Consider the following 12,482-nt stretch of genomic DNA (forward strand, 5'->3'; position numbering starts at 1 on the left):
GAATAAATTGGGAACTCAAACATAAAGCTGCTAGTTTGACTTAATTTAGGCTATTTTCACTGCATCCAGTATCATTACAGAAAAAAAGGAGATGCTACTGCTCAGGTGTAATGCAGTTGGAAAATATTTTCTTCTGTAAGCATTTGAAGATTTAAAGAAAATAACAGCTGGTTTCTTGACATGAGACTGAACAAGATAAACAATCGAAATGGCATTTGCTAATAAGACAGATTTGGTGGAAATGTCAGCCCCTTCTGTTGTGTTTGCTGCATCTTAATAAATAGCACTTTGGGAGGAAAAAATATTCAGGGGAATTGATCCCTTTTTGTGCAAGCTACTGTTTTAAAATGACCATAGAGTCTGCTGGCCTCTGCACCTTTAGGAAGTAGCATGCGATATTCTTTCTCTTTCTCTCTCTTTCCATCTTTTTAAACATGATTACAGGCTTCTGTTTTCCCTGGCAACCGAACATAACAACAAACTTTATCAAAGGATGACCTTGACTTCTCACTACAGTATTTAAGCCCCTTCTTACAGGAATTCACTTCAAAACTAAAAACACAAAATAACCACCATTTGCTAAGCTCTTTGAGGGGGAAAAAAACAACAAAAATATTGCACTTTATTCTTGGCTGTTGACAAATGCTATGGGTCTGGGGAAAATATTGGAATGGATATTAGGATTTGAAAGTGTCAGAAAACTTACATACCAATACTGATTTAAATATTTTGATAATGATGCAGATTCTCTCTTCACAATCCCAGTTATTCTAATAAAATATAATAATATATAAAGTCAGTTTTAAAAATTATTTATTTAACTATCTGTACATTCTTTAAACTCCTGATACTGTGTTGGTGCTTCAATGTAAACAGAAAACCTAATAAAATTAAACAACTCAAATGTTTTAATAATTAATGGGTTATAACCTAGGATCATATGTTCTGAAACAATACATTTAATAGTTTTACCCATATAGCAAATTTAACGCCTGTGACACCAATTACCACAGTATTCAGTTCAGACATAAGGAGATGTGTTTAGCTCCATATTTAATAGTATAATATTTTATAATATTAGTGTGAAATAATGGAAGGAAGGAATAGAATGAAATGGAAGGAAAGGCGTGCTCTCATTAGGGTTTAACAGTGTTTAAAATATAATGTGATTTAATTGTGAATATCAAGGCCATCCCTATTCTAGTGCTCCATGAATGGAGATGCTGAGGTAGTCAACTACTCCCTCCTAGCGAGAGGGAGCCAGCTCATTCAGAATTAGTTACAGAGCGCTAGTATCCCATGCTATCTGATCTAGGCCTGGAATGCAGTGCACTCCATATAGCACTCACTAGCTCAGAGGTTTGCGCATGTGAAATTCCACCAACTTTACACAGGAGGTGCTTGTTGAATATTGCAGTCAATACTGGGACCAGCGTCTAAAAAAAATAAGCACCCTAATGAAACAGGAACTTGCTGTACAGCAGTGCAATTAAGCAATCCACAGTCGTTGTACAGTAACTGGTATGCAGTACATAGTACAGAATAATTTTGAATGCCTTAATAAGATACTGTAAGTGTTAAAAAAGATGATGGTGTTTATATTATAGATAATGTATTTATAGTGTATTATTAAGGGTTATATTTATACATGTGCAAGTAAATTCCATGTAGAATTAAGTTTGTTACAGCACATGGTAATTTAGTTTTACAATTGAAATAATCTGAAACAAACATGCATTCCATACTTACAGTAGTCATTATAAACACATGCCTAAAATGTAGTTATCACTGAGAAGCATTTTAAGGAGATTTAAAAAGAGCACTTGATACAGAAAATGCCCTTTTCAGATAGGATAATAAGGAAATTGAAGAGGTGGGGAGCTGCAGCTACAATGTTTATTGAAAACAGACCTGCAGTGTTTCACCCCAGAGAGGCCAGAACAGACCAGTGTTGGATATGTCTTGAGTTATGTGCATTGTATTTTAGACAAAAAAAATTATTTAAGCAACTGGCATTTTGCTCCATTGAAGATTCTTAGGCATACTACTTATACTTTCCTGATTGCAAAATTGTTTAAAACAGCTGGTTTCAATGATGGAATATTGCCAAACCAACCCTAACCAATACAGTCTGTTTATACTCAGATTCATTCATGTTTAACTATCTGTTTGGTGAAAAATAATGTCATATCGAAGAGGCTATAATTATCTTAAATACTATAAACAGCACAATTTCAAAAAAAGTCTGTTGCAAATTTAAAAAAAAAGTCAAAATAGGAGGTTATATATCTCTGTGCTTCATCTTCTTGGTGTTACACTTTCATGTTGACGGCAATAACTATGCCTTAAGATGCGGCAGTGAATATTTTAGTATTCCAAAAAAAAGGATTATAAGAGATTGATTAGCCACTTTGGACACTCAAATGGCCAGGTTTTCATACAAATCTCAGGTCAAAGTTGAGCCTTGAAAAGTTTAACCTTTGATTATAGACGAACCTGCATGGCTGAGTTTAACCCTAAATGGAAACCGTGTGAGAAAGAGTGCACGAGCGGCTCAGTTGAAAATAGGAACGTCCTAAAAGCATCACTCGATAAGACTTATTTTTTTGTGCTTTGTGTACATTTATTACACATATACATTTATTTTCATGTCTCACTGGCATACTGTAGTGTTAACAAAAACAACTGAATAAGAAACCCTTAGATACATTTCAAAAGCTAAACAGCAGAAAAAACCCATAAAGAGCCATATTTTTGGCCTGCTTTGTTGAGCCAGATATGTTATAAATGTGGGTTGATTAATAGTCTGGGTAAAGCTAAAGTTATCGCTATGGGTTCCTGTAACATAGTTCTTGTTGTGATTCTCCCTGACAGACAGCAAAGCTATTGTAGATGGGAACCTGAAGCTGATCCTGGGTCTGATCTGGACCCTCATCCTGCACTACTCCATCTCCATGCCCATGTGGGAGGATGAGGACGAGGAGGACGCCAAGAAACAGACGCCTAAGCAAAGGCTGCTGGGATGGATCCAGAACAAGATCCCGCAGATGCCCATCACCAATTTTCACAGAGACTGGAAGGACGGCAAAGCTTTGGGTGCCTTGGTGGACAACTGTGCGCCAGGTAAGGGTTAACTTTCCCCCAATACAGCACACGCAGCTCCTTGGCCTGACAGCAGATCATTTATGAAGACTGGTCAATATAGAAGACAGCACATCAACTGTAAATAATATAATAAATAATACATACGTTATTATTTATGTGTTTGGTAAAAGCTTTTATCCAAGGCGACTTACAGGTGTTACAGGGCAGTACAGGGCTACAATGCAAGGCTGATATTTAAATACAGTATAGTTTACAGCAAGTGCAAATAATACTACTAAAATACAATAAGAACTAGTATGCAACAAGTTAGGATTACAACAAGTTATATCTACAATGACATATTAGTAGTGCTATAGTGCGAGGATAGTGTATTAGCTGAGGATACAGTAACGTGGGTCTGGCAAGTCCAGTGTATAGTAGGAGGGATAGATCAAGAGGGGTGGTATCTGCTTTCTTTATTTAAAATAAATGTTTTGACATTTTGGTAGAGCTATAATGCAGTGGTTGACCCTGGGATACCCATTGACCGAGAAGTGGCTCCCCCCTTAGTCTCCTGCAATGTAGATCTAATTATAACTGCTCTTGTCAAACTGGGGTGTAGTCAAGTACCGAAATTTCGTGGTAAAGGTTTCAGTTTATGAAACACAGTGGGCCAGACTGGGGCTGTGGTTGACAGCTGAGTACAGGTCTCTCAGGACTAGGTAATAATTTTAGGCCCAGGTCTTATTTCATTTTAGGGACCTGCTTTCCAAATTAGGCCTGAATTCCTTTTTACTTAGCAGGGAGAGTCTCCAGTGAGTGAAGTTTTAAATAGGAGTCAGTGTTTGTATTGATCTGTATTTTGGTAACTGAACTTTTCACACAGTACTTTTGTAAGTTATTATTTGTTATGTATTTCATATTGTAGGATTGTAGCAACGGGTCTCCAAAATGATTTTCATTTTTTTAAATTGGACTTGGTACCCAATCCAGTAAATGTTATTTGTTCAGAGGAATAAAAAACCAAAAGTGTCTAGAAAGCAATAATAATAAAAAAACAAAAGTGTCTAGAAGTGTGTCAAAAATATTGTTTGCCCCACCCCAACATGTACTCTATGCAGAACATAGAAACTGTTCATTTAGTTTTTTTTTGTAATCAAATTTGTATATACCATACCTTTCTTAATAACAGCTCCTCAAACAAAGTAGTATATCCTGTCACCTTCAACAAGCCCTTTAAACTTGTTTTCCCTTGCGTAAGGATCTTAACACTGCCTCACAGCTTTTTCCATGATTCGGTCAAAAAACACTTTGTTATTGCAACAAGATATTTTTAACAGAGGAAGTGTTCAATTGTGTCAGCAAGAGATTGGAGGGAGCAAAGCTGTTAATGCACAGGAGGTATGCAGGAGATTAATGTGTTTCAATAAGATTTACCTGCTGTGCACCAAAATAGCAATAAAACACAGTGCTGTATCCGATTGTGCTTGTAAGTGGGTAATACAAGAGCACAAGGGCAGAGAATATAGCCAACCAGTGCTTGCAATATGTATAACCATAAAGGGCATTTGTTTTAGTTATTCTAAAGAACATGTTTATACAGTAATAGTGCATGCCAGTATGTAATAGATCTGTGGCATAGAGTGGTTGAGGCTAGAGTAATTATTCAATTTTCAGGCGATGCAGCCAATCGTAAAATCTCTAGAGCCAGGTAGCTTTTTCTTTTTTTTTTTTACAATTAGAAATGGGCAAATTCTTGCATACTTAAAAAAATAAAATCTAGATACATCAGTGCTATCAATAAAGCATTTAAAGAAAGCACTGGTAGCAGCAGTTCAACTGCAAACTGTTACAAATAGTATTTTACATGACAGTGAACATTTTCTTACAGTCAACACCAATTCTAGCCCTTAAATCATTATATATATATATATATATATATATATATATATATATATATATATATATATATATATATATATATATATCTTCACTACCTTCTATTGGAATCCCCTGCATTGTAGCATACATTTTGTCATAGTATTTATAGTAGTTGAATCATGTTCCCACTCGCTCCCTGAAAATATAGTTTCTGTGATTTACAGATTTGGAAAATTCCTTTTGAACTCTGAGAAAGCCAAGGGACTAAAACAACAAGTTAGGATATAGGCCCAGCTTTGAGGAAGTAGAATTTGGGCAGCCAAGGAGTTACAGATTTTGAAATACTTTAATTACACTGTAGCTGTAATATGTGTTGAGCGCATTTAATACAAAGTTCTATGTGTAATCCGTAATCAGTAACAGTAATCTCTTTATTTGAATGTGTGTGTCTCCTCCACAAAATAAACTTTTTTGTTAAACTATAGAAGATTTGGAAGGTTTGCCAGGTTGGACCAGAGTGGCCCTGCACTGGGATTCCAAGAACAAATTGCCATGTTGTCCAAACTGAGGGGAAAAACTGAGGGCCTCATAAAGAATATCTTGAGCTCAGCTGAAGACCTATTAAAACATTTAAAGCCCTGTTTCAGAAGTGGAAAACCTGATTTATTTTGTCACCTGTTTTCATCGTACAATTTTTGCTGCCAGCAAGCAATATTGGGCTGTAATTTTTTAACTTGAAGAATGATTCCATAATTAAGCCCCTCTGTAATATCATCTTAAGGTTGGCTAAGTAGCCTCCTTTCTGTGCAAGTAGGTCACATGGTGTAAATTCTGTTTAGGAATTACCTTTTGTATACAAGGATGTGATGTTGGAGGGCCTGCTATATTAGTGAGCAATAAAGAATGTGTATCACTTATCTAAAAAAAGAACTGACCAATTTCATTATTGCAAAGTCATAAAGGCTCCACCACAACATTGATACACACATTTTTCCTCATGTCATCCCTTTGAGTGAAGGTCAGTAACAATATATGACTTGTTCTTCTCTTCTCTACAGGTCTGTGCCCTGATTGGGAATCCTGGGACCCTAACCAGCCTGTGGAGAATGCCAGGGAAGCCATGCAGCAGGCTGATGACTGGCTGGGTGTGCCTCAGGTACTGTATGGAAGTGATCTGATGGAAGTCACATTGTTATTTCAGAGGTCCAGATGGTATTGATGTATTAATTGCTTTATCTTTAGTCTCCACAAGTTTGGGTTCTCAGATTTTCCCTGTTCACAAATCAATTTATTTTTTCCAGATAAACAAACCTACATTTTTTTACAATGTTAGTTTTCCGAGCAAGCGGTCTGAATTTTGTCTAGGCTTGGAGTTGAAAGGGAGGTCAACTGGTATGAGGTGGTGCAGACCAATCTCAGTGGAGGGGGTTAGTGCATTGTAGAGATTGCAGTAGGACTGAGTCATGGAGCCTGTGGAATGTCTTGTCTAAATGAGGTTTAATCTTATTGGGTGTCAACTAGGTGGGAGAGCTGCATCTCATCCTGAAGATATTTCAAATAGTGTTCTCTTCAGAGCATTGCACTTGCTATCAAACATTGTGCAAACAGATTTACCAGAGATTGGGTTACATCTCAGGAGTACAGCGAATAGTATTTTAGTGTGAAGGTTGTTCCAGGGTTACTTTGGTTGAAATCCTTGGGGGGGGGAATCACTTAGATACCTCCAAAACTGAGTTCCTACAACTTTTAAGTTGTCACCAAACGAGTTACGACTATGCATTTTGTTATTTTATTTTAATATTGTTTTATATTTAGACCTGAATAATTCTATTGAAGAAAGCAACACATTCTAATCTAAATGGAATTCAGATGAAACATAAATCAATAAAGGAAGTGTTTTATCTTAGTTGTGTTTGCACTAGAAAGGACATGTGTTAGTTGAGGCCTAATTCTCTGTGATTTTTTTTAACCTTCTTACAAAAACAAAAAAAAAATCCATGCAGACCAAATTAAAATTCCCTTATACTCAAAGGACTTTTTTCTTTTTTAAATAGTTTATTTATACCTACATGTACATACTTGTAATCGTTTTTCCTGATTAGGTTTTCTTTTTTGTGGGTTCTTGTATGCGGAACACTGTGTAGCAGCAAAATAGTTTTATTTTAATTAAATAAGCTAAATGAGTGGTGGAATTTCTAGAGTACAAAACTCATTTGTTAATTTGATCAAATAAAAAAGTTGATGCCAGCTATTTTTTTGTGATTAGCTAAAACTGTTGCTGTTGTAACGAGTATCTTATTGTGCTGCAGGTGATCGCTCCTGAGGAGATTGTCGACCCCAATGTAGATGAGCACTCTGTGATGACTTACTTGTCACAGTTTCCCAAAGCCAAGCTGAAGCCTGGGGCTCCACTCCAATCCAAACAGCTGAACCCAAAGAAAGCCAGGGCCTATGGACCAGGTATGAGAGGGCTCACCCAGTAACACAGTATAGCAGCACTGACACTGAGTAAGAAAGAAGACAGAGAAACAAGACTGCATTCACCTAGCATCACAGGCATCTTTACTGCTGTATAGCTACCTTCTAGCAAATCTGAACCTTGACGTGTTGAATATATAACATATCAAAACATATTAAATCCAGTGAAAATAGACAAAGCTTTACAGCAAATACTTCATAATTAACATATTGTACTTACTATATAATCAAGCACACATTTTGATTGGTTAATTTATGGGCATTAGTTGATTAATTGGTAGATTAATCCGTGTACATTTTTAATAAAGGTAACGATATTATAGCTGTTGTCCTGCATAGTAATACTAAAAAAAAATAGAATAAAAAAATAAAAAAGACAATGGGAATTTGGTCTTTTTAAAAGCATTTTTATTATTATTTTTATTTTAGTAAATATAACACATTTTCACAGAACATCAGTTGTTTACATAGCTACATACTTGGCTTCCTGCTTGTACTTGTGAGGCACTGAAGAGTTTAAGCCATTCGGAATCGTGTTACAGGTACCTGAGAATACTGTGGCTGTTGACAAGTGATTGCTTAACAAGCTGTCACAAATCAGAGAAAGTAATTCCACATAATTACCTCTATTTGAAGAATTAGTGCTTTTATCAGTTCAGGTATTTGTGGTGTATGCTGTACCTCAGTTGTTTCCTCTGAAAGTTCTTGAAAATTGATCATTTTAAGTTTTAAGAAAATTGTTTTCTTTATTTCCAAGTTTCTTCAGCTACATGTCTGTTAGAGTTCGAAAATAAGAATATTTTATTTTGTACATTCTAAAAAATAATTCCTGAACACATGTATCTGCTTAAGGTATCGAGCCCCACGGTAATATTGTGCTGAAGCCTGCAGAGTTCACTGTGGAAACGGTTGATGCTGGTCTGGGAGAGGTGCTGGTCTATGTGGAGGACCCAGAAGGGCATAACGAGGAGGTATGAAAATTTTTATTTTTGAAGAATAACATTTACGTATTCCTATATATAGATTTACAAATGTGCGGTTTTATGTTTTGTTTCCTGTTTCATGTGCTGTTTTTCAATCATTGAAATGAGAGCATTTTTCAATAAAATATATATTTCTTTTGTATATTTCAAGGCCAGAGTTATTGCCAACAATGACAAAAACAGAACCTACTCTGTGGCTTATGTCCCCAAGGTTGCAGGACTTCATAAGGTAAGGATGTTACTGAGCTTGGGCAAGTTGATAATTTACTTGTCTGAAATTATCATTTTAAAAGTTTACTGCTGCTTATCATTGATAAAGCATAGTAATAATCTGTAAAATCGTACCTACAGTATGATAAAGGGCAGACAAGCATGGCCAATCACTGGTAAGTAAACAAAGAGTTAAATCATGGGAAAAGAATTAGAAACTGCACCATTGCAAAATTTTATAAGGGAACGTGCTAAAGGTTTCATTTCAGAATACTTTTGTGAATTTGACCTGGAATAATTGATTATGTAACACAAATAGGAGTTAGTCAAATGTCTTAATCACGTGGGGAAACAGAGATACTAGGAATAACTGCTGTCACTCTCCAGATTGATATCACAGTAGTAGAACTTTAAGCTACAAATGTTGTTTTTAAATGATTGTTGGATACAGATAAACCACCGGTGCTCTGAAACCCTTCATCCTCCTCTTCTTCTAGGTGACAGTGCTGTTTGCAGGTCAGAACATTGACAAGAGCCCCTTCATGGTCAATGTTTCCATGGCACTGGGAGATCCCAACAAAGTGTCAGCTCGGGGACCCGGGTTGGAGCCTGTAGGAAACATTGCCAATAAGCCCGCCTACTTTGACATCTACACAGCCGGTACAATAATGGTTATAGGCTACCTTGCAGTAGTGTTGTCTGCGGTTTTAATTGCAGGGAATTGAGTAAAGCTCAGAATACTAAAAACAAATCATGGAAAATGAATTCAGTTCTGATGTAAACTCTTGACCTCTCTCTCCTCCTCTACAAGGTGCTGGAGCAGGAGATGTGGGCGTCATCATTGTGGACCCCCAGGGCCGTCGTGACACAGTGGAGGTCATCCTGGAAGACAAAGGGGACAGCATTTACCGCTGTACCTATCGCCCCATGCTGGAAGGGCCCCACACTGTTTTTGTCACCTTCGCTGGGGCCCAAATCCCCAAGAGTCCTTTTACTGTCAACATATCAGAAGGTAGGCTTAATGAGATTACTTAAGATTATATTTATGTCTTTGATTTATTGACTATGCCAGAAACAAAGTTCTTACACTAAACCTTTAGCTGGAAGAAAAGGGGTTTCATGTAAATATTTCTGTCTCTTAATAATCAACGTATGTACTTCCTTTCTCTTTCTCTTCCTTTGTTTTTCCCTTCCTTTATCTTTCAAATCTTGCAACAGAGTTTTCAGTTCTGGACGTATCAGAAAATTGTAATATGATTTTACTGTATCAGTGTGGAACAAGTGTTCTGGTAGTTTTAGTGTTCATTCCAAAAATAATGTTTGACACTTTATATACTTTATGTAATACCGGTGTGCAATTCCTTAACAAACAAAAAAATCCTTATGATATTTAACTGTGAGAGAATAAAATGAGAGAGTGCAACTGGGTCTACTGTACCTGTATCACAGCATGACCTGCTGGGACGCTGTGCTATTGAAGGTGAAGTTCTAGGTCAGATCTAAAACCTTTGCTTTGTAGTTACTGAAGCTATTAATAACATGTATCATTTCCTCTGGTGTGTTTGCAATAGTAGTCCTGATTTTTTTTTTTAAACCAATAAGAGAATGAGAGATCAGAATCAGGCGCTTCTATCAGCTGTGACCTATGTGAAACCCTGTTACTCTTGCCTGTCTGTTTTTCTAGCTCCCCCGTCTGTCCAGCCAGCTGGGGCTCCAGCTATTCAGATTATCCCTCAGTCTATACACACTCCACCAACTGAAAAGCCAAAGAAAGCCCCACCCCCAACTCCACCTAAACCACGGCAACCAAGTTAGTACGAGCCGCTGGTGTGGCTTGTGCCTGTGTAGTCTGTCCATTGTCGGGACTCACTGCCTCAGAGCTTGTTGGCATGTGCTGACGCTTTGCCTTCTGCAGTCCCAAGAAATGCAGCTTTCTTTCTTTGTTTCTTGCCTAGGCTTATACAAGGGTGCTTTTTTCAGTAGGAACATTTTTTTGTAGTTTTGCAAAGACTCATGGTGATAGGTCAAAAGAAAGCCCTTTCACTGTTTTAATGAAAACAAAATTACCTACATTTGTTTCTTCTTCTGAGGCTCAAGGCTCAGTTTAGGTACATTTACAACACTGGCTTTTGATGTATCTTGATGTAAATGTATCTTTCATGGTTGTTATGATTTCCTTGATAAACCAAAAATGTATTTGGAAGTTTCAAAGTAATTTCAAAACTTTTCCTTGATTTTTTTCCCCCCTATTTTGAATGCTTTTACTGAACATGGGTGTAAAACTACAACAGATCCTTTTCCCTTCTATAATAAGCCTTGATACTGGACAAACTTTACTGATAATCACAGAACAGTTTTGTACATGTACTGTATATATGTACTGTAGTTATTCAGCTGTAGCTGTACTGCTCTTGCTAGTGACAGCTCAATTCTCTGAACATTTATTTGTACTGCTCAACTTGGCCAGCTGGAAAAGAATGTTTCAATTTCTCGTCATGTGGAAAAACACATGACTTGCACTCTCCACAACCAGCATCACGTCTTTGCAGCCGGCATCCATAATCACTTGGCTGTGGTTTGTTTTTTCTTTCGCATTTACACCACATTTTTTCCCTTTTTCCCATTATGTATTTAGTATACCTTTTTGTTACACTTTTTTGAGAAGCCATCTCATTTCTAATTAATTTGCTTATTCAAAAGCACCAGTGGATTAAGTCGTGTATAATGTAGCTTGATTCCCAGCCTACAACTCTAGTTTAAATACTGCTTTAGCAGCTGCATGGAACATTCTTAATTTCACTGTGTTTCTGAGTACCTTTCTGGCTGTTTGTTTATTTATTTATTTATTTATTTTGTAAACACTGCTGCTGTTCAGTTTTCTTTTAGAAGAGTACAGCATGAAACCAGCGTTTTTTTGATGCAGACAGCACCTTTCTGAATGCAGTTATTGTACATGTGGTTTGTTTTTGTTTGTTTTGTTTTGCTTCAAATTTGCAATCTTCCTGTGCCTAGTTTTTTTTTTTTTTTAATTGGCTTGTGGACAAGTGTTAATGTCAATTTTAGAACTAACACACACCTCCAGTTGCCTGAAGATTGGATTTTGTGTGTCAGTTTGCCACAGGTTTGATGTAGTTTTTTCACACCTGTGTATGTGTTCTTCTTTTTAACAGCCTGCAACCCCAATGCCTGCCGGGCTACAGGCCGAGGCCTGCAGCCTAAAGGGGTCCGGGTGAAAGAGGTGGCTGACTTCAAGGTGTTCACCAAAGGAGCCGGAAGTGGAGAGCTTAAAGTGCTTGTAAAAGGGCCAAGTAAGTCGCCAACCCATAAATATATTTATTTATAGCCATACCTTGACTAATTTTAAATTATGGCATGTGGTTTGCTACATCATACAACTGACAGTGCATACTGTAGATTTCTTACAGCTACTGAATTTTCAAAGGCAGGATTTATAATGTATTTTTTTCACTAAACTAATTGATTTATCTGTATCATGGCAACATAAAACAAAAGTTATATATGACAGGACAGGTCTGGTATTTCTCTACATTATATACTGTAAGTGATATTCATCCTTGAATTCAGTGTGACTAATGTTTTTTTTTTGTTTGTTTGTTTGTTTCTTGGTAGAAGGCACAGAGGAACCAGTGAAAGTCACTGAAGTCAGTGAAGGAGTGTTTGAATGTGAATATATTGTGAATATTACCCTGTGATCTCGGGAAAGTACACTATCACTATCACTTGGGGAGGATGCACTATCCCAAGAAGGTATGGAGGAGTGTGTTTGAGTAAATGGGAATGTAGGCTCTAATCGTGGACGTGTCTGAAAAAAACGTGTCTGAAAAA

At 36.9% G+C, this 12,482-nt stretch overlaps 1 protein-coding gene across 1 annotated transcript in view; it reads left to right on the forward strand.

The window, feature by feature from the left end:
- LOC121318300 (filamin-C-like) overlaps positions 1–12,482 on the forward strand; it is a 53,560-nt gene that overhangs the window by 15,101 nt on the left and 25,977 nt on the right. The window contains 10 exon segments of the mRNA XM_041254817.1: positions 2,875–3,123; positions 6,024–6,121; positions 7,275–7,425; positions 8,296–8,414; positions 8,578–8,655; positions 9,134–9,296; positions 9,448–9,648; positions 11,807–11,944; positions 12,267–12,319; positions 12,322–12,404. Of these exon segments, the coding sequence (XP_041110751.1) occupies positions 2,875–3,123; positions 6,024–6,121; positions 7,275–7,425; positions 8,296–8,414; positions 8,578–8,655; positions 9,134–9,296; positions 9,448–9,648; positions 11,807–11,944; positions 12,267–12,319; positions 12,322–12,404 (1,333 nt within the window).

The sequence above is a fragment of the Polyodon spathula genome, chromosome 7 (assembly GCF_017654505.1).
Source record: "Polyodon spathula isolate WHYD16114869_AA chromosome 7, ASM1765450v1, whole genome shotgun sequence".
Classification (NCBI taxonomy): Eukaryota; Metazoa; Chordata; class Actinopteri; order Acipenseriformes; family Polyodontidae; genus Polyodon; species Polyodon spathula.